Here is a 21,676-nt window from a genome sequence, read left to right as displayed (position 1 = left end):
GTGTGTAATATTATATTTGTTGTAAAAGAAAACATAGCATTTATTGCAGTGAATGGTTGGTTTTGTTGTTTTTATCAAATTCAAAATTTGCATAGTGATATAGTGAACAAAATAATAAACACAAAAACTGTAATGAAAAAAATGATCTTTTTTAACCTTAAAGTGTCAGCAGATATTTCTCCGTATACTAAAACTGCTTCATGCTCTACATTTACAGAAGCTTCCTCCACCCCTCCCTCCCTCCCTCCATTTTTTTTCTAACTTTGCTGACTGCCGCGAGCAGAAGAGGAAACAGACTCTGCTCCGCTCCCCACAGAGATGGCTGGTGGTCGCTTTCGCTGCCTGAGCTGCCTTCTCGCGTACACGGCCGCGCTGCTTCTCAGGGTCTCCCGCCACGGTACGTGACCTGGTCTGGCCCTCATGTTTACTGCCATGGATGGTGATCGACCTCCCGGTTTTCTGTAGTTGTGACTTTGACAAAGAATTACGATTCGGTTCCTTAGAACGGGATATTTGCACACCTCCTTGGAAAAGGAGGTGTTGCTTCTTCAATGTTTTTTTTATTCTTTCCTCGTAATGTTTTGTTTTTCGTAATTGATTTTTCAATATAATACAAGATCTTATCATTAAGAAGGTTTTGCTAAAATATGAAGTCCTGTCTACTTTTGAAGCTGAAGTTGCATAATAATTTGGGAATTGGAACATCCCAATGAAAATGAATATTCTCACTAAGATACGTGACGATCTGAATTCATCCTCCTTGTCTGAGACGGCATAAAGCAGTATGGCAGCTTTGGGCATCTTGTGGTTGAATATTAAGAGTCAAGTTTTGCATGTTTCTGTGTTGCTGTGTTGGCAGATTTCCTGCTTCATATGTATGGAAACTTTTGCAACTTGGAGATAGATCATCTTTTCTCTTTTTGTCACTTCCGGCTTTGTTCTTCAAATTGTAGGTCACAATGAAATACCGTTCACTTCTTCAATCTTGTGTGCTTGCTCTGTCAGGCCACATTTCAGAGCTCTAGCTGCTATTTGTTGCGCTTCAGTCGTCGGCTGTTTTCTTTTTTGTGTGTGTCTAAATAAAAGTGTGAGACAGAAACAAGAGCAAAAGCAACGGTGGCATTTCCTGTGTGTTCTCCACCAAAAGTAGTGACGCTGACCGAAAATGAGACGGATACAGACTTATTTGAACTTTTCCACCGAGGGCACAGATTGTGGTTTGTCTCGGTTTTCCAGGGAAATGATGCAAAGTTGGCCGTTACATGAACATGCAAATGAATTTATTCAAAAAGTGGAAGCTAATGATCAACTTTGACGCATCCGTTTTTCTTTAGTCTTCACTGAAAACATTCCCTCGTTGAAAAAAAAAAGTGAGAATGGAGCTCCAAGTAAAAAAAAAAATGTTACAGGCAATTGAATGAAGCGTCAGACTAAATTTATTTACGTTTATTTAACTTGACAATTTAATAAATGAACTTGAATAGAGTTAATTTGGCTATTTGAGACTAATTAATGCAATATATTTAAGTTGGAGCAAGTGCTCTTGTTTTTCAGTGAAAGTTAGTTTGACATCCAAAGATTGTTCTGTTTCAGTTCAAAACAATTTAAATTCAATGAACACTTTGAGATATATTTAATGATGCTAAGTGTAATTATTAGCATCATTAAATGCTAATAATTTCACTTTGAAGTGGATTTCAAAGTGAAATTTGAAATCCACTTTCAAATTTCACTTTCTGTACAACTGTTAGTTATTACACAGAGCGGTAAAAGAAGAAATGGTCACGACAGTCATGGGTATTACTGCTGATCTGACAGTTTTCAGGATAAAGTCTTTGTCACCCTGCCTCCTCTACACGGCCCCAGCCACAGTTCTTATTTAAGTTTGATCATCTTTGAATGTAGCTAAAGATTAGGGTGATGACGAAGAGTTTTTCCATCCTCAAAGAGTTGGAGCTTATTGCCAAAGATTAAAACAACTGGTTAGCAGCTATGAGAAGCTCTTCCTGGCTGTAATAGTAATAAAGATTTTTCCACTGACTATAAAATGAGGTTCCATCCTCCTGCAACCAAAACATGGTTCTCAAGCTGAGGTTCAGGCATCACAGGTGGTACTTGGCGAATCTTTAGTGGTACCCAGAAAAAACATTAGCATGGATGCTTGTCAGGTTATTGCATCAACAGCTCTGTAGCGGCCCTAAAAGCACCGGAAGCCCCCAGTTCAAGCTTGTTCAAGTAAACACAGTAAACACAGATCTTAAAGATCTTTGAGAACTTTAAGATCTTTTGAGGTCTCCATGTATAACATAAAGCAGGCAATGATGAACCAGAAACAAACGCTGGATGTTGCTAACAATGTGGGATTTATGTCTGAGGTCAGACGTCGAGATTTCAAGCCTAACTTAAGTGTATAAAAGTACAAAAACCAGAAGGATTAGCTGATTAATATGCTAAATCACAAGGTCAACTGCTGTTAGCAATACAAGTGAATAACATGTTAATCACATGTATTTGCATGTTCTCAAGCACTTAACTTATATGTTCACTAAGAAAGGTTGAACTGAAATGCAAAGAGAGCAAATAAACTGTTTATTTCTGACTTGCAGAAATTTACATTGGCGGTTGGGAACTTTCCAACCTCAGCAAAGCAATTCAAGTAATTGCATCTTTTAATATTTCTTTCTTACTTGAAGCTTTTAAATCTAAGATTCTGAGTAAAAATTAACTTTCCGCCAAAGAAGCCGTTCCGATGGATAGTGATATTGTCTTTTCTGTTTTATCGTTTCCTCTTTACGTTTTTTAAGACATTAACATGTCAAGTGAAGTCTCGTTATCTACAGTTTTAAAATGTCTATCAGCGTGGGAGGCGGCTTGTATCTGATGACACGCGTTGTCAGAAGTTTGATCACTTCATTAAAACATTTTCCTGTTTGTCCAACAACAGGAACTCACCAATAAGCCGTGTAGCTGCTGCTGCTATGTGATAAAAACACCTCGCAGTGTTTTCAAGTGTTTGATTACACTTCCTTCTTGTAGCTGCAGAGGTTTTTGCAAACAGTTAGAAATGAAAAACCTAAGGCCCAGAAGCTGGTTCTTAAAACCGATATAAACCACAGTTAAAGATTTCTTCTGGTAAAACATTAGTTTATCATTTTTATTTTTTCTAAATAAACATTCATGAGATGCAGCGTCATATCCGCAGTTCAGAACTCAACCCTGTTTCTAGTTGTAGCAGCAGAAATTCACAGAGCAAATATAAATTTGATCCTATTAAATGAAGAAGTACTTTGTTCTGTCTGAATACTGATTAGACACATGACCTGCTGTACAGAAAATAGACTAGAATTTCCTTTATATTATTACAGAAGTGTCTAATAAAGTAATTATGTTCTTGTTTACAGGAGCAGTCTTATGTACAGTAAACATTTTTGAGCTTTACATCATGTTAGAATGTTACTCCCTCATCAAAAACAAACCTGGAGAGTGTTACTTTGAGTCTTTCATGCATGTTTGAGAAATCTTTTAATCTCGCTTGGCAACCATTCAGCTGTGCAAAACGTCTGGGTGGACCTAGCTCCGCCTTCGAGGACAAAGCTCCTCCTTGAAGTTGCATTTTCCAAGCTTCCGTCTCACAGAGCAGCCCTCCTCCGTGACCCCACTCAGCTCCTACAGACTAGCCAGCAGAAATGAGCAAACACCTGGTGGTACTGCACATCAGCTGAGCTCGTCACACAAGCTATTTCTATTGCAATGGCGGTAAAAAAGTTGTTAGCATTAATAGAGGGTTGATTTTGTGACAACTTCCTGAAGGCAGAGTTTCAGAAAGAGCAGGAGTTTCTTAAAGAGACAGAGGCCCAATTTCACGGTGTTAAATTAGGAAGTTTAATTTCTTTTAAGCCATATTTGATATTTTATAACAACTGCAGGTAACTTCTGATTGCACAGTGGCTGAAAAACGCATAACACCTACCCCTTTAAATTTAAATGTACATTAAATGTCAAGACATGTTACTTTGCAACATCATTTTCTGAAAGCTTGAACAGACGGAATACCAGCTCTTTGGAGATAATACGTTACTGAGTGAATGCTGTTTGTTTGCTCACCTGAACAACCTGCAGATACAGAAATCAGTACAATCAGCTTTATTTCTCTTCATGCTCTTTATATTGATTACTTTATTAGTGTAGTGAAACCCCCAAGGAAAAGGTTATTTTTTGTATCAGAAAAAGTTAGTTATGGGGAAAAAAAAGAAAATGTATAAAAAAAAAAAGAAGATGCTATTAGTATCTGCATTTTGCTTTATAGGAAGTTTAAAGAAATTAAGCTGTGCCACTTTTATGTTTACTTTAATAGTAAATTTTGATTGTTCCTGGGTCATAATTTATTTACTTTATTTTCTGGAGTCCTCTTCATATTTTGAAGGGAAATGCATAAATTGATTCTACATATATCATTACTTAAACATCTTAAAACTTATTAGTTTATGACTGTTTGAACTCACAGTCATAAACTAATTCCCTCAACAACCTTCTCAACTATAGCCAAACTCAATAAATCTTTTCTCTACCCAACTGGTACAAACTTTGTAGCTCTGCTTACTAACTTCTTATTTCATCATTGCACAGAATGCGTTAAAATTCGAACCAAAGGCCCAAGATATAAGTAGTGATCATGGAGTTTATGTGATGCTGATGCATTTTTTGTGAGAAACTGTTTACAGTTTTCTGCATAATAAGTAAAAATCCATAAGCTGGAACTAAACTACACATTTTATTTGTTCAATTTTACCACAGATTTCCAGTCAGGACAAATCTGTATCCGTTTGTGATCAGTCATCAGGGCAAGTTTGACTCTAAATCTGTTGGTGTGAGAGGAGAGATAAAGACAAGAGTCTGCAAGTGTATGAGGAGAACCGACCCAACCCGCAGTCAAACATGTTTGATTTTTTTTTTCTTGCAGAATCTGAACTGATCGGATAATATGAACTGAGCAAAACAATTGGATCTGAGTGTTGCTGGGAGGCAATGGACAAAAGATTAGTTATATGAACATGAGAAAAAAATTACATGTGACATAACACAAACTAACAAATAATCATACATTAGTTAAAAAAATGACACAAAAGAGAGGAACTAGGACATTCAAGACAAAACCATAATACATTACAAAGAGCTTTAAACCAATCATTTCAAATTTTAATAATAAAGTTTTAAAAGGCTTTGACATTATTAAATGTTAGTTATTAACATGGTTATTAACTGCTTACAGACATTTTTAAAAAGTGTAAACCTTAAACTGTATGCAACAGAACATCTAAACGTCTCAGTTTAAATAATAACATTATGCTCTTTGTTTTGTGTTTCAGATGTGGAGGCTGCAGAAGGAAAGCAAGTCATTCATAAAAGAGTTGGAGACTCTGTGGAGCTTTTATCAAATTTACCAACTGAAGGCGTCATAAGGGCAGAATGGAAATATAAAAACTCACCAGTAGCAATCAAAGGTTCAGGTCTTACTGCAAACAATCCATTTCAGGGCAGAGTGGAGTTCAATAACATAAGCCTTAGTTTAACAATAAAAGACCTGACTCTTCAAGATTCTGGTGAATTCAGTTTTAGTTCATCAACAGACAAACAAAGACCTGCAGTCTTCCTCACTTTGCAAATTCACGGTAAGATGCTGGTTTTTCAATCCAATCAATTGAAAACAACCTTTTCAAGAAATAAAACTTGTGTAGAATTATTAAAGAACAGATTGATTAATACACTGTTTTCTAAATGAAGAACACAATACTTGTTAGAAAAAAAATCAATACAACAAAAGAGCTTATCCAAATTTTTATATCCTGTCTATGGGGGTCACTGTCCTGCTGCAGAATCTAAATGTGCTTGATCTTTAAGGTCAGTGATTGGAGGAGATTCTGATAGAAAGCAAATTTCATGGTTGCATCAATTATGAGGAATTCATCATTTGATGACATCTTTCAGAATTTTCTAAGATTAAGGGAGCAAATACTGTGTGAATTCTGCAAATAAAATACACATATAATGTTACTGACTGTTACACTTCTTCCCTCTGTTCTTACATTAGAGCCGATATCCACAAATTCAATTGTGTTTTCAAACATCACTCAGCCTGGACCAAATGGATTTTGTACAGTTTTTCTGGAGTGCAACGCAAATCCTCACAGCGACGTCACCTACATCTGGACTGTGGGAACACAAACCAGAAGTGGCTCCAGGCTGCAATACAGCATTAGACCACAAGATGGCGACACCACATTCACCTGCAATGCCTCCAATGTTGTCAGTGAGGAGTTAACATCTGAAACACTGAGATGTAGCAACAACACAGGATCTACAGGCTCTAATGACGGTATGTGCAGAAAGGAGAGGTTTGAAGACAACAACAAGAAGAAGTCAGTTTATTTTATAAATCTGTTGGCTGTTTTGTTCTATTAAAGGTCCAAGTCCACAGAACACAGGAAATCTCAGATCCAGACACTGGAAATTAATTTTCTTGCAGTTCTTAAGAAAATTTTCTGAACCATAAAGTAATGATGATTTTCAATATTTGGTAATAATACAGACAAAAATCATAGAAGTGTTAGAAATATACTTTATGGTTTATCAAACGTGCTGTAGATGATGAACGTCACCACAAATAAATAATTTATGTATTGTAACCGTTCTCTAAAGAGTCAGTATACACTTTACGTTAACTAAAATTAAACAATCAAATATAATTTGCTAAAACAAAATTATACCTTGATTATAACACACATTTTTTTAAAACTACCTTCTTCACTAAAGTTTTACATCCCTGTTTCTTTTATTATGTTAAAGTGCTTTTGATTGTTTTTTGTTTGACTGAAGTCATAGTTAAAACTATTTTTTTTAAATGGCACATCAATGATAAAAAAATGCATTGCTTTTAAAACATATTGACACCTCTTGAATTGTTTTTCACAGTTGATCACGTTATAATCACAAATTTCACCGTATCTTAATTACAATTTTATATGATTGACCCAACACATCACACTGCATAAAAATGGAAAGGTAAATAAAAGGATATATTGTTTCAAATTGTTTTGCTAAGAATATGAAGTCTGTTTATGTCTTCTAATATACTCTTTCTCCTGAGCTTCAGATCTATTAGTTGCATCTTTTTTCCTGTTACTTTGCTGCTGGTATTCCTGAATTAAATGTTATTTCTATTCTACTTTGAAGTTTGTGGTTGTAACGCGACAAGATGTGAATACAATAGCAAGGCACTGTGCACTGTGCACCATGCAAACCTTGCTGGACAAATTATTTTCCTGCTTTTCTTCTTAAAGTGTTTTTATTTGCTTCTTTTTAAACATGACATATTGTTAATCTGCTGTCAGATACAGGAATCCCAATCCTAGTCTGGATTATTGTTGCAGCAGTTGGAGGTTTACTGATCATTATTATAATCATAGTGGTGAGCGCATGTCTCTGCAAAAGAAGATGGTCTGGTAAGAAACTCTTTAATGTGCCATTTTTTCTCTCTCTCTTACCGCATTATTGTGACTTTATACCAGCCAGTGAGTCATTTCTGTAATTTTGTTTTCTTTACGCAGGCAGTGACTCAAACGAACTCACAGTTTATGCCGATATCTCAGATTTTTCATCTGAAGTTGTAAGTACACACAAGCCTTACAATGAGCAAATGTTTACAGTGATTTATTGTTTCCTAACTGAGTTTTTTCTCCTCAATACATGTGAATGCAAACCTGCAGAGTCCCACTGACAAGCCCTGCTCTCTGTACGACACTATCGACAACAGAAACAGCCCGGATCACCAGATGGTAAGAACCTCAGCGGTGACCCAAGAGGGCACTAGGTGGTGCAATAGCTCCCCCTGGAGGATATCAGGAAAATATCTGATCATTACTTTCCTTTTCACCTAAGTTAATATTATTTAATATGTGGTTGTTGCAATATTTTCCTCGCAAAACACAGCTTATTAAAACAAAATCCACCAATGATTGTTGCTGAGTAAAAATAAATTCCATCTCGCGACAGGAAATGAACTTGTAAGCTTATTTTCACTTCCGGTAAACAATTGAAAGCAGCACAACGCTAAAATGGATTGTTTTATACCCATATTTTAAAGGATGGGGGCTGAGGCAGAGATGTCTATCGGTGAGAACATATTGTCCTAGGCTTTTACAACAAAAAAAAGAAAATTAAAAATTCTCTTTGTCTTTCTAACTGTTTATTCACTGTCACATGCTGTTTTTATTTTAATTATGTAAAGCACTTTGAAATGCCTTGCTGCTGAAATGTGCTATACAAATAAAATTTGATTGATTGATACGGCGCCCCCGACCAGTGAACCGTCAAATGATGCCAATAATTAAAATAACACTTAAAAAACACTCACATAAATGTGAGCATTTAACACCGCTGTATAACGTCTCTATATTTTTTAGTATTATCTAATAATAATAATAATAATAATTACAATAGGCCTTCGCAGCGCTTAGCTGCTCAGGCCTAATAATACATTTGCAAAGATGGAGTCAAATATTCAAGAGGGAATTGTGGATAAAGCAGTGAAGGTCATGTCACCAGTTTGGATGTATTTCAGATATATAAAACAAAAAAGCTAATCAATAATTACCTATATTGATTGATGAAATGCTTATATTGTGATGTTTGTCAGCCATCTTGTTCTATATATGCTTTAAAGTTTAAATAAACAGCAGAACACCATTTTCACTATCTACTTTAAAGATGTCTGCTGTAGATGTCTTAGTTCTGAGTTATTCTCTGTGCTTCAGTGTGTTGAGAACTGTAAGAACAAAATGTCCTTCATAGCACTTTCAGTGAATTGTTTAACCCTTGGAAGCTGCAGGAAAAGATGATCTTAAGCCACTGCTGAGAAACTCTAAAATGTATTTTTTATTTTCTCCCAATCATTTAGCCTCAGACGATCTACGACAAGATCCAGATTGAACGGATGAGGAAGGCTTCAGTGTCTCCGTACCAGGAGGTTTCCTAGACGGTTTGAACCTTTACAGTTTGGTGCACCTCAGAAAAAAAGTCAGAAAACACCTGGTAGCGTTTAACGGTTCCTGTGTAATGGAGGAACCATTAGAGCCGAGCGTAATTTTGTGACATTTTCAGTAACTTTAAGATTGTGGGCAATTTTGCTCCAAGGACGTGTTGTCCAAGTTACACATTATACCTGTTCATGTCAATGAGGGCTTTGGCATTTACATGTAATGTCAGACCCTCTTCAGACCTGGAAAACAAAAGAGATGATCTATTAACATGTTTGTTGGTTGATAAAGACAAACAGTCCACTGGAAATGTATCCAAACCCCTGGATCTGTTTCCACATTTTGTCACATTCCGACTATGATTTGTGTGATAAACAGCACAAAGTAGCATATAATTTGGAAGTGGGAGGAAAATTATACATGTTCTGTAAAAGATGCAGTGAATTTGGTTTCGGACTCTTCAACCTGTGAATCTCTGTAGCTCCTCAAGAGTGACCGTATAGTATCCTTGGTTGCTTATTGAATTGATACGTAGTTCTCATGTGACAAAACACTTTGGGGAACTTTGTAGCTGTCAGCCATCTTGGTAGGGATCATAACTATATGTAATGGTAGTTGCTATGGAGTTGCTATGACAATAAACAACCCACAAGCTTAGAACTAGCTCTTGCCTCGTTTCTGTCTAATTAATAAACAATAAAAGTACATTACAACTACTACTCAGTTACAATTTTTTAGTACCTTCATTTTATTGGACTGGAAGCTGTAGTTCATCTATGTTTTACATCTTCTACCAAGATGGCAGTTCAGTGGTGTGGATCACTTCCAGTTCAGATTCGTGGGAATTATGTATTAATGTGTGTGAAGTTTCAACAAATAAAGCCCATTTTCTCACTCTTTGGAGCAACAAAAAGAGAGGTTAAGATAATTAGTCAAATTTCTAAAATAATACACATATCAGATATCGGTGGATGATATGCAAATTAATAATAAAAAAAATTGATAAAACCTAATTTAGGGACGATGATCTGCAAAATGGATTATTGTTCATTTAAAATGTGTCCATGTTTTTTCCTAATTTTAAACTGGGATGTGTATAACTTTGTTTTAAAAAGTGCAACTGGGCTCTGTAACTTATGTTTGTACATCTTGTAAATATATAGATGATATTAAAAAATGTATATCTTGTTGAGGTTCACTTGTTGCCTTTCCTCCAGATGTATATCTGCTTTTTATGTTTTTTTTTTTATTTATTTTTTAAACCATCTGTACTATAATAAAATTTTACATTTTGTCTGATTTCTTTTGACTTATCTATTGTGTCAAACAAGAACGCAGTGAGTTCCTGGTCTGCCTACAGTTTTATTTGGTGTGTTTTAATTACTGGTTTCAATTGGCCAAGTTGGCTATGATTTAAATAAAATATTAAGTTGATGCTAATCATTGGCATATTTCCATCAATCAAAGCATAAATATGTCAAGTTATACAGTAAAAGTTGAAATTGTTTTTCTTTCCAACATGGCTGGTTGGAGTAAATAAAACTAAATGTTTAACAAGACTACTTTCTTTTAAATATTTATTTACGTTTTAACATTAAAGAGAAGCAGACAAAGTTATAAAAACACCCGCATTTATTTAACGCATACAAAAGATTGACATTCACCTGGAAAAAACAGAACAGATACACAATAACATGGAAAAACCCATACAATCTTTGAAATTCAACCATACAAGTACCACTATGGTTTTTTATAAAGTCACAAAAGGCAGATGCTTGCGTAGAATCAAAAAATATTTTTGAAAATAAACGTTTAAAAAGCAGTAATAAATAATATGACTTTTTTCAAGAGTTAAAAAAAAGGAAAATTCACATTTGCGGCTGCAAAGTGCCATCCTCAGGTATAAGTAGCCTCATTCTCCTTCTTTCCATTGGATAAATATCCAAAACCTAAATCAGCACAGAAACTACTTCCAGTTACAATCTGAGAAATTAATCTTTTGTGTGTGTTTTCAAATCCATCTGAGCAAAAACACAAAATAGCAATCAATGATTGCGTTTATCAATCAAGAAACAACCTTGGGCCAGCCCAGGGTAGTGCTAACTTAATATGCAAAGTAATATGTGACTTGTCCGTACTGCATCATTTGGGTGCGGTAAATGTTCTTATTTCATTACGTGGCAGTAAGAAGTTGGAGATAAAATTTATTCTGAGGCCATAAAAACACAGCAGTATCTCAATTCAAAAAGGCTCAACATAAAAAAAAACATGAGAAATCAGTCATGATAATGTAGACCAGACATGTGAAATTAATATTTTAGAATATTTTAAACTCAGATTTCTGACCAAAGATGAATGGACTGATGGAATGTTACAGTTTCAGTGATTATGTTATTCTGGTAAAAGGTTTACATTATTGTTGTTCATCTTAACCATTGTTTCTTTGCTGTAGTTGACTTTTAAAAAGAAAAATATTAAAATAGATCTTTTTTTTTTTAACAGCCAAACAGCACCCTACTCCTTTTAAAACAACCACGTCAAATTTAGGACTTTTATTTTTAGGAAGTCACACTCTCCGGCTGAACTTTGGATTCCGTCATGCCTGGTCCTGGTCCTGGTCCTGGTCCTACTTGCCGCTGGAATATTTCGGTTATCTTACCTAAAATGAAAACACAGTGTCAATGTCTGGCTGGTCAAACCAGAAACAGAAACAGTTATAGTCTGGTTGAACATAGACAATGAATTACTAGATATTACAATTCACAGTTCAGTCCAATACAGATAGACGGGCATAAAATGTACTTAAAGGAACAGTATTATGTATTTTACAGATATATAGTGTCTTTTTATAGCACAATCAAGTAGCTATGTTATCTTCAGGTGCTATAAAATGCTATATATACACACCTAATGTGACTCAAGAAAAAAAAAAAGTTGTAAATCAATGCTTTAAAATTGGGCCACTGTCTCTTTAAGAAACTCCTGCTCTGTCTGAAACTCCGCCTTCAGGAAGTCTTCACAACCTCGCTCCTTTATTAACCCTTTAACAACGTTAAAGAGAAGCATTGTTGTGATCATAGACATAATATAAGAGTAGAGCATTGGCTGAAATACGGCAGCCATCTTGGAGCGGTATACCCTCCTACTTTGTTCAATCAAAACAGCAGAAGATGCCTCAGCACTGAGGGATATTGTTGTTCTGATCGATGGACTATTGATGTGAGGGCTCCACAGACAACATTTCACAAGTAAGATGGACATATTATTGTGTATATATTGTGATTGGAATATTACTTTACTGTATTTATGTCCACCGGCGAGATACCAGCTAATATTAGCTACAGTGCTTGGTGTAATACGGGGTTCAGCCCCGCTATGAAGGCTAACTGAGATTCTGTAATTTTTTTTAAAAGCAGAGTTTGTAGCATGTCTTGTTGAATTTAGACCCTCTTTATCCACAACCACTTTGCCTCTGTAGGATTTTTGCACGGGTTTGACGCAGACGCTAGGTGGGGCAAGACGACCAATTCTTCAGGTCTATTGTTTAAGAGAACAAATAAAACCTAAACAAAGGAGGAACATGCTAACCCCAAACTGAAATCCCCCAAACAGTTTCAGTTCAGAAAAGTCTCAGGCAGCATGTCATGTCAATCTGAAAAAGGTTTTTTATTGTTTTGGTTTTTTTTTAAAGGGATTTAAAAAATCCTGGTGACTGAATAAAAAGCACATTCTGTTAAATCATTATATAAACAGTATTTACTATTAAAAACATTCATGTATACTATGACTGTTCATGTGTCATGTATGTGTTTCAGAAGTAACCTTTAACAATGAAGTCGAAATGTAAACAGAAATATGAAGGTTCAAATATTTCATTTCAATAAATGAAGTCAAATTTTTTTTTGCCAACCTCATTTTAGCAATCTCCTGTCTTACATGTTCTGATCTTTCCCCTTTTTGAGGAGCGACTCTGTAGGATGTCATATTTAAACTCCTGGGATACACAAGTTTAGAGACCAGAACACTTTTTTACTTTAAAAAAATTGTCTCACCAAACCAAAATGAGTTGGATTTTTTTTTTGTTTCTCTTCTGTAACCTGGTTTGGTAACACTGCAGCTGTTTCATCCCTCAATTTAAATCTGACCTTCTTCATTGGGCTATGAATGTTTTAACATGAAAATAAATGTAATGTCTTGGTTTAATTTGTTTTTTTCTCTTCCATTGAAATAGTTTTGTCTGCAGGTTCAATGAGTGTCACAAAGAAAGCATACAAATTAAGTGAAAAATCGGAATGTTTTTCCTCTCACCTCTAAACCGCAAAAGTACAATCACCACGGTCACAATCAGAAATGCAGTGATGAATCCCCAAGCAAACATGTAGCCACAATCGGATTCCATTTCGAGCATTGGTACTGGAAGAACAACAAAGATAATCATAAAACAGTGTAAATATGTGTAAAAGTACATGTTAAACAGTGTAGTATTTTCTACTAAAAGCTTAATTGAAAAAAAACTTAACACGTTTGATTAAACTATAATAAAGCAACATGTTATTCATTTATTTACAGAGATCTCATATTGCTACAATTGATACAATTCATTTATATATACACACATATAACATGTGTGTGTATATACACACACATGTGTATATAACACATAAAAAACCACATATTTAAACATTCAGATTGTAAAGACTGTAGCTTCTCCATTTCAGACAGAAACCTTGAGCCAGAATCATCCATTTAATAACTTGTTTTCAGTAATTCAAGTTGAAAAAGTAAAACTTCATAGATGCATCACCCCCAGAATACAAGATTATACATGTGTTTCAAGTTTCCTTCTGTTCATTTTGATGATTATCACAAATAAAAACAGCAAACCCATTTATTAAAAAAAAAAAAAAACTTAAACTAATAGAAATGATCTTTAATAGAGAAAGGTTATGTTAGAGGCCCACATAATCATACAGCAGTTTTCTGACTGGACAGATGTCCAGCAGGCGGTCACCGACACCCTAATCATGAAGACAAAGCAGCACCTTGAGTCAGCTGTAGTTGTCATCCCGGGCCACTAGATGGCGGTGTGATTTTATGATGTCTTAGAACACGCATGCGCCTTTCACCCTTAGCTTCCACCTCATTGTAAACAATTAACATGTCTCCGTCTCCCATGAACGAAGTGCTCATCTAACACATATATTCCTGATCTAAAGCTATGTACAACTCAACAGGTTAAGTACAACACAGCACCGTGCTATCCGCCATTGTTCTGTACAGTCACACCTCTGTAGGAGGTGTTCCAGAAAGTTTTACTAGGAGGTGGTTTCTTAAAGCGCAGGTGTGAAAGACTGTGGTCGCTGTTGTCATGTAAACGAGCCATTTTTAGAAGCATGTGGAAATGTACTCAAAATATCCAACAACGTGTTAAGCTTTGAATTTAAATAAAGTCCTAAAAAAATTAAATAAATAATAATCTTGATTCAGTATCAAAGTGAATTTGTCAACCTTTTTTATACAGTAAATCTACACTTCTGGTTTCAACTGTACATACTGATTTCAAACCTTCTGTTTTTGTTTTTGTTTAATCCCTTTAGGCTCTTTATAGTGAATTTTTCACATAAACGAAAGGAAAGCTGACTTCTAGGCAAATGACAAAGAATTTTTTCTCATTGCAGTTTTTGCAGACAAATACATTTTAACTTAGAAATTGAGAAATTAGGTGCACTTGTGATGGTTCAGAACTAGCAACCCTCCAACTAAACAATGTTGAATGAGTTGGGTTGAAGGGACTATGTAGTAGTGGCACCAAACCAAAAAGTGATGCGACTTCATGTCATCTACATTGGTAGATTTAAAGAAGGTCTTGTGATTATATTATTGGCATGAAAAACAGTTCCACTGGTGGATCTTAAACTCTAGGCATTTAAACCGAAAATGTTGGCTTAATGCCAACGTTCTCTGTCCACGGTTGATGATGACTAACAAACTCACCTTTAATCTTAGAGATCAAATTGTTTGATTCGATATCCGTTTCGCGCGTGACAATGCAGGTGAGATTTACAGAGTCTGGCTTTGTCGAGAAAAAGGCGACAAGCTCTGAAGTGTTACTTGAAGAATTGTTGCTGCAGTGGTCACACGAAGGCTCGACCTCCCAAACGAAGGCAACGCCGGTAACTGGAGAAGAACAGTTCAGCACCAAAACACAGCCATTTTCACTTTTTGTGAAATATTGGTTAAGCTGTATGGTCGGTTTCTTGAGGCGTTCTGCAATTGTTATTGAATAGAAAAAAAGGTAGATTTTTTTTAACAATTGAACTTATCACCACAAACATCCAAAATGACATGATCAAAAATGATGCAATGATTATAGGAAAAAAACGAGTTAAGGAAATGCAACTTACCCTTCACTACTAGATAGACCCGGTTTACTTGGTTGTAATTTGAACTGTTGAGGAGGTTCACATCGTAATGCATGGAGTCACGTAACCTAAGATCTCGCATCGTTAAATCCCCTGTAGAAACACAGAAAACATTGTAAACAGAAATCAACATTTATTTGCATCTTATCAGAGGACCATTTCCTTTTTACCTGTTGTTGTGTTAAGTGAGAGCCTCCCTTTGTATTCTGGGCGATGTTCAGTATTTATACCAGTGTGGTCCCATGTTGCGATCCAGGTGAAGTTGTGCAATATTGACCAGTCAATTCTGCTCAGAGTCCATGATTCGATGGCTTTGGCTCGCAAGATAATGGTTTCACCTACGTACCCTATGACTGTGGTTGTGGAGCCGAATTGGCCAAGAACTTTAACCTGCAGCCCTGGAGGAAAAAATTAAAAGGCATCAGTGTAATTGCTACGACCGCCCCTGGCCTTGGGGACCAGGGGAGTAACAAGTGAGACTTAAAATGATTTATTACAAAAAAAAAAGGGTGGTTTTACAGACAAAAACACAGTACAAATTAAAGAGGGTTAAGTGAAACATCTGTAATTAAACAAAAACAGCCAAACAAATCAATGTAAAGTAAACTCAAAAACAAAAAGGAACAAAAAGGGAGCGCCATGCCTCCAAAACACAAGCTTCTAAATTAAGTTGAAGCAATCAAGATCAGACTCAAACGGTGCTAAGCAGAACAAAAATGGGTCAGCAGATTAAGGTTCTTCAAAACAGTCAATGACAAGCAAACGCATGCAAACAAATGTGGGGGGGCAACTGAACAAAGTCTCCTCCTGACTTTTTCCTTAAAAGTGCCAAAAAATATAAAATAAATTATGCGTCTCTTTTTAAAAATTTATATTGGAAAAAAAAAACTGTTTTTTTTTTAGTTGGCCTAGTTTTATAATTTCTGTAATTCCAGTTGGTGAAGCGAAGCATTCTCTCTTGGTTTGATAACCGCGTCTTCAGGCTTATACTCAAATAAACAACATAGTTCCAGTGAACTTTAACTACAGGGTTGAAACCTGTTCATACCTTGTTGTCAGGGTGACAAGATGCATGGACAAGATTTTTACATCAAAATGTTAAAGTGTAATGTTACTTCAAAATAGATCAGGTGACTCCTTACGCTCACTCTAACTTTCGCCATTATGACTCCCTAAAGCCGAGGTTGTCACCATGACTCCCTCGACTTTATTTAAACCTTAATCAGCTGCTTTATCATTTATGAAACTGAGCAGTTGAGCAGGTGTACCGAGTGCAGCAATCAGTAAGCCCAGATAATTATATAAAATACAGATTAGGTCAGTCATATCCTTTTTCAAAAGAGTAGCTATAGTACACTTGTAACAACAGCAGCTTGGATTTCTTGAGGGCGATAGAAGGGTGAGAAAGGTTTATGCATTTTGCTATATTATGGCACAATCAAGTATATACGTTCACTTAAAAGATATCTGGCTTCACAATTTGACGCCTTGAAATTGGGTCTCTGTCTCTTTAAGAAGCTCCTGCTCTTTCGAACACTCTGCCTTCAGCACGTCATCACAGCGGTGTTCCTCCATTATGTCGCTTATCAGCGTTTTTAGTGTGCTAGTCGGTCCATTTACTGGACCACGATTCAACTTTACGGATTGCCCTTTGCATTTTAAAGTAAAATCCTTGACCTGAAGAGTACCTGTACCACAGAGGACAAGACAAGGAAGTAGTACAACTGTTGTGTATAATAATAAATACTTTGATAAAAAACTAATTTTTCCTCATCTCTTTAAGTACTTAAGCTCCTGCGAATAGTACACAGACTGAATACATAGCATCTTTCCAGTCTTTCTGACCACTAAAAGCCCTTTATGCTACACATTCATTGCCTCCCTGAGGCAAGATTGTGTTACTTCAAATTGAATTAGGTGACTCCTTAGATCCATCCCAACTTTTGCCCTTTCACAAGTCGCCTTTTCCCAGAAAATAAATAAGAAATGTGGTAGGAGCCCAGCTCAGGTTCTAGCCTCAGATTCCTGTTGAGATCTAATATCGACTGGAGTGGCATCCAGCATGGTGTCCTGCTTCTGGACACCATGCAGTCCTGCACCTTAAAGGAACCTTAACTCCTTTAAGGTTCGATGTGTTCGATATCAGAACTTCCTGCCACTGGATGATTCATTTTTTTAAACACTGAATGTAACACTGTAAACTTTAGAGACAGCTGTTTCTGAATCACTCAGACCATGCCATGCCATGGTCAAAGTCACTTAAATCAACTTCAGTTGTCCTTACAGTGTCTAGATATTGCTACAATGTGATTATCTGGTTCACTATTAGTGTTAGCCATTTATTGTTCCTACTAGGCCAGTCAGTGAGTGCAGATATTTCTAACTGGATGTAGGTACCGTCTAAGGGTTTAAAAACTTAGAGAAGTTTTGTCGGATTGGTACATGCTCTTTGAAGATGTAGAATTTTGGGAAGTGAAACAAGTGAGCGACTTCTTTTATACATGAGTACATTTTCTCACTTCTCTAACTAAAGGTCAATGAACATTGTTAGTCCAGCATAAAAAAAACTCATATAAAGAAAGGTGCAGTTATTTCCTTAAAACACCAATGCAACCAAAGAGAGGCAGACAAGAGAGCAGTAAATGACGAGTTCACCCACACCAGCCACCAACACCACCGCTACCACCAGTAAGACCAGGCAGGGAGAAAGGGGCTTACCCAAAGCAACTGCATCTCTTTCAGCCAGAATCCACTGCTCATTGCTGTTGAAAGGGGTGAAATATTGTTGTTCCAGTATTCATCAAATTTGCATATGTTGCTCATCTTGTCATTATCACGATAAACCAAAGCAACACACTTCATCTCCACTCATGTAAAAGAACATCGCGACACTTAAACACCGTCATTTTGGGCGCAGTGATGGTGTAAAGGTTAAGCCATGCAAGATGAACATTTGCATGACTGACACAAAGAGAAATGAACTGGGGGAATCTTAAGCTCCAATGGAGCTTAACATCAGAGCTAATAAAAGCTCTGATGGCTTTGTTTCTCACGGTGAGGCAATTTTCTTCTTCCTGATCAGGTCCTATCTCCCTTATTTCTATTGCCGTTCTTCAACAGATACCATTTAAACAAACCTTTTAACCATCCATCCACTGTCTTACACTCTTATCCCTAGTCGCGAGGGGTGCTGGTGCCTATCTCCAGCGAACGTTTTGAGAGAGGCGTACAACCTGGACAGGTCGCCAGTTCATCGCAGGGCGACCTTTTAACCAATGAAATCAAAACAGACACTGACCATGAAACAAAGATCAGCCCTTACAACATGGCACTCCTGTCAATCATCAACATTTCCTACACACTTTTAAGATTAGTGATTTGAATATGTAAGTGGTTCTATGCATCTGAATTAAGTTGTGCCAATACAGTGTAACTCGACAGGCTAAGATGCTGTTTCAGCAATATTGTTATTAATATTGAATTATTTGCATTAAACATCTATCTGCCATTTTGGAGGAAGAATTATGAGACATTGTGACCTCGTGTTTTAATCAAAAAACAGTCAGACAGCATAAAGTTTAGATTCTTGAATCAATGTTTCTAATCCATAACTTGAGGTTCAGCAAGAGTTTGTGCAATCGCTGACTCATAAGTTTTAATACGAAGAAAGTTTTTCACACAGGTTCTTAGCATTGCTTTTTTCTTAGTGAGGCTAAGAAAAAAGAAAATCCAATTACAAGAATAGACTCATAATATTATGAGAAAAAATATACAATAATATTATACAATATTCAATAATATTGTTGCATTATTTCGACAATAAAGTCAAAATAATGCGGAAATGAAGTTGTAATATTAGGATAATAAAGTAGTAACCCAGTTTTACAAGAACTCTTGCATGATAAATAATTAAAAATAAAAAAAGAGAAATGCTTAGCAACTTGTGAAGTTATACTTTGGTGTCGGGCTTTACAAATAAGGAAGTATCTAATCTTTCAACACATTAGCATAAAGTTATCATACGTGGAGGTCCTAAAAGACATTGAAAATAACCTCCTATGACACAGGTGAAGAGTTGCTTTTCTTCCCACTTGCGCGCATCAGGACGCAGAATTTGTTGAGTATCAATGACGTTCAGTTTGGATGAATGCGGCCTGGACATTAGGTCGCATTTGAATCGAATACGTATCGGATATGGGTCACTTTCGAAAAGAATCTGACCTGTGCTGTTCAGACTGTCATGAAAAGATCAGATACAGGTCGCATTACGTCAAAAAAAAAAAAAATCGGAATTGGGTCACTTTAGGCTGCACCCCAAGACACAGAGACTTAATTCAAAGTCTGTATGAATTCAAATTACACAGACTTTAAATTAATTACTTATTACAGATACTAGAAAATTAGCTTGTTTATGTGTATACGGGTGCTATACGTTTTTTAAAATTTTGTTGGAATTGCATGTAATTAACTCAAAGCACAGCCCAATTCTGAAGTGAAATTTAAAAAGAGCCTGAAAACTGTCTTACACACATGAATGCAACAAATGGCTACAAAGTATTGAGTCGGGAGAGTGAATACAAATGCATGCCACACTTTTCATATTTTTGGGGTACAAGAAACTTTCAAAATAATGAGATACTTTCTTTCCAGTACAGAGTAATTCTCTGCTATGCATTAGTTTGTGACTTAGAATCCTAATAAAATTAATTGAAGTTTGTCACTTGAGAAAATATGAAAAAGTTAATGGGATTACTTTTGTTTCTCAGTCTGCAGTAATAGATATTTGAACTGGAATGTTAAGTTCCTTTATTAAGGAAAAAGGGAAGGCCATCAGTATCAATTCTTAGTAAAAGGGAAATACACACTGGGACACATTCTGCTTTATTATTGGATCTCATGCATATGCAAATAGAAAACATTTTTCATGGATCAATCTTTTGAGAATTAAGAAACAACTGACACAGGGAATAAAGTATACAATATTTCCTATATCTTTTTTTCTTTTTCATGCCTGTCATGAGAACTAGCCATCGAACCAACGGCATGTTTTAATTTTAAAACATCTGCACTTGAAATAAACACACTTAGCCCACACCAAATGCTTCCGTCAGGCTTAGAAACCATGAAGTTTGAAGTAAAGCCTGACATTCCGGCTTCTGTAGGTCTTAGAATATGTCTTGAACCGTCGTTCTATATTTTACATTTTAAAACAGACATTATATTCTCAAAAACCTGGGCCTCGTTTCAGAAAGAAGGGTTAACAAGCGAAGCGCTGAGCAGAATACTCTGAATAAACCGACCAAGCTCACTCAGGGTTTACGGATCGGATAAGAAGATAAGTCAGGTAAAGCGGTTTTCAGTGCGCGAGCTACTTGTAAATGTCAACATTACAATTATTTATTTTCCGAAGGTGGATGAAAAGATTTGGTTTTGAAATAAAACGAAGCTCTTAGTGGAAAAAAACACACAAAAGAGAAGCAGAATAACTTCACACAACACCTCGTGGAGCTCAAACTCAAAGTTTCCAACAGACACAAGCGCCACACAATCACACAGGTGATTGTGTAACATCACAATCACCTGCGTTGTATAATTTACAGCGCCTGAGAGAAACGGTAGTGCTCAAAAATATGTTAACCAAAAAACATGACCAGCCTCACTCGACAGAAATACAGGCTTTTCTGCCAATTTCCCCGTGCCTGACCAGCTATAAAGTAGGACAGACTCAAAAGTTTACGGTTCTCAGAATGAGTTGTGGTGGCAACTTGACTGGAGTCAACGGCTGCGTGGCTTTCTGACATGTAGCCGTTAGCCTGAGTACACACACACACACACACACACACACACACAACTCCTGACCCTACATTCACTAAGCCCGCTCTCTGAAACGGGGCGCTGGTATAATTACTTACCTTGAAACAACAGGAAAAGGACGATAAATCTCATTGCTGCAGCGCCGGACAATAGACAGCGATGACTTCAAGGAGAGTAGAGTTTCCCGTCTTAACTTCCGCAACGGCGAATGAGAACGCACCAACAGCTAGATCAAGATTTAGTTACACAAAGTGTTTGTTAATCAAACACTTTACATGATATACAAACATCCAGACATGTTGTTGAGTTTAAACTTCTGTTTTCTCCCACACAGATGATGTGGGAAATTCTTACACATCAATTACACTCTCGTCACGTCACATATCACATTTTTTTGGGGGGGAAGGG

At 36.3% G+C, this 21,676-nt stretch overlaps 2 protein-coding genes across 3 annotated transcripts; one reads left to right on the top strand and one right to left on the bottom strand.

Annotated features, from left to right (window-relative positions):
* Positions 1-302: 302 nt before the first annotated feature.
* LOC103480359 (SLAM family member 5-like) lies at positions 303-10,331 on the top strand. Of its 2 annotated transcripts, none has more exons than XM_008435265.2 (7): positions 303-397; positions 5,367-5,669; positions 6,089-6,373; positions 7,395-7,499; positions 7,605-7,663; positions 7,764-7,832; positions 8,954-10,331. In XM_008435265.2, exons 1-7 carry the CDS (start codon positions 319-321, stop codon positions 9,029-9,031), a joined length of 978 nt encoding a protein of 325 aa, XP_008433487.1. In that variant the 5' UTR covers positions 303-318; the 3' UTR covers positions 9,032-10,331. The 2 variants fall into 2 exon arrangements, with proteins under 2 accessions (XP_008433487.1, XP_008433486.1); XM_008435264.2 differs by having other exon boundaries at positions 7,389-7,499.
* Positions 10,332-11,569: 1,238 nt separating this feature from the next.
* On the bottom strand, positions 11,570-21,594 carry LOC103480355 (SLAM family member 5). The gene is made up of 6 exons (XM_008435260.2): positions 21,367-21,594; positions 15,625-15,852; positions 15,437-15,547; positions 15,027-15,299; positions 13,341-13,445; positions 11,570-11,691 (listed from the first exon to the last, which is right to left on the bottom strand). The coding sequence occupies exons 1-6, from the start codon at positions 21,398-21,400 to the stop codon at positions 11,591-11,593; spliced, it is 852 nt and encodes a 283-aa protein (XP_008433482.1). The 5' UTR covers positions 21,401-21,594; the 3' UTR covers positions 11,570-11,590.
* Positions 21,595-21,676: the final 82 nt, after the last annotated feature.

The sequence above is a fragment of the Poecilia reticulata genome, linkage group LG18 (assembly GCF_000633615.1).
Source record: "Poecilia reticulata strain Guanapo linkage group LG18, Guppy_female_1.0+MT, whole genome shotgun sequence".
NCBI classification, from domain to species: domain Eukaryota; kingdom Metazoa; phylum Chordata; class Actinopteri; order Cyprinodontiformes; family Poeciliidae; genus Poecilia; species Poecilia reticulata.
This window is presented reverse-complemented; position numbering and strand designations above follow the sequence as displayed.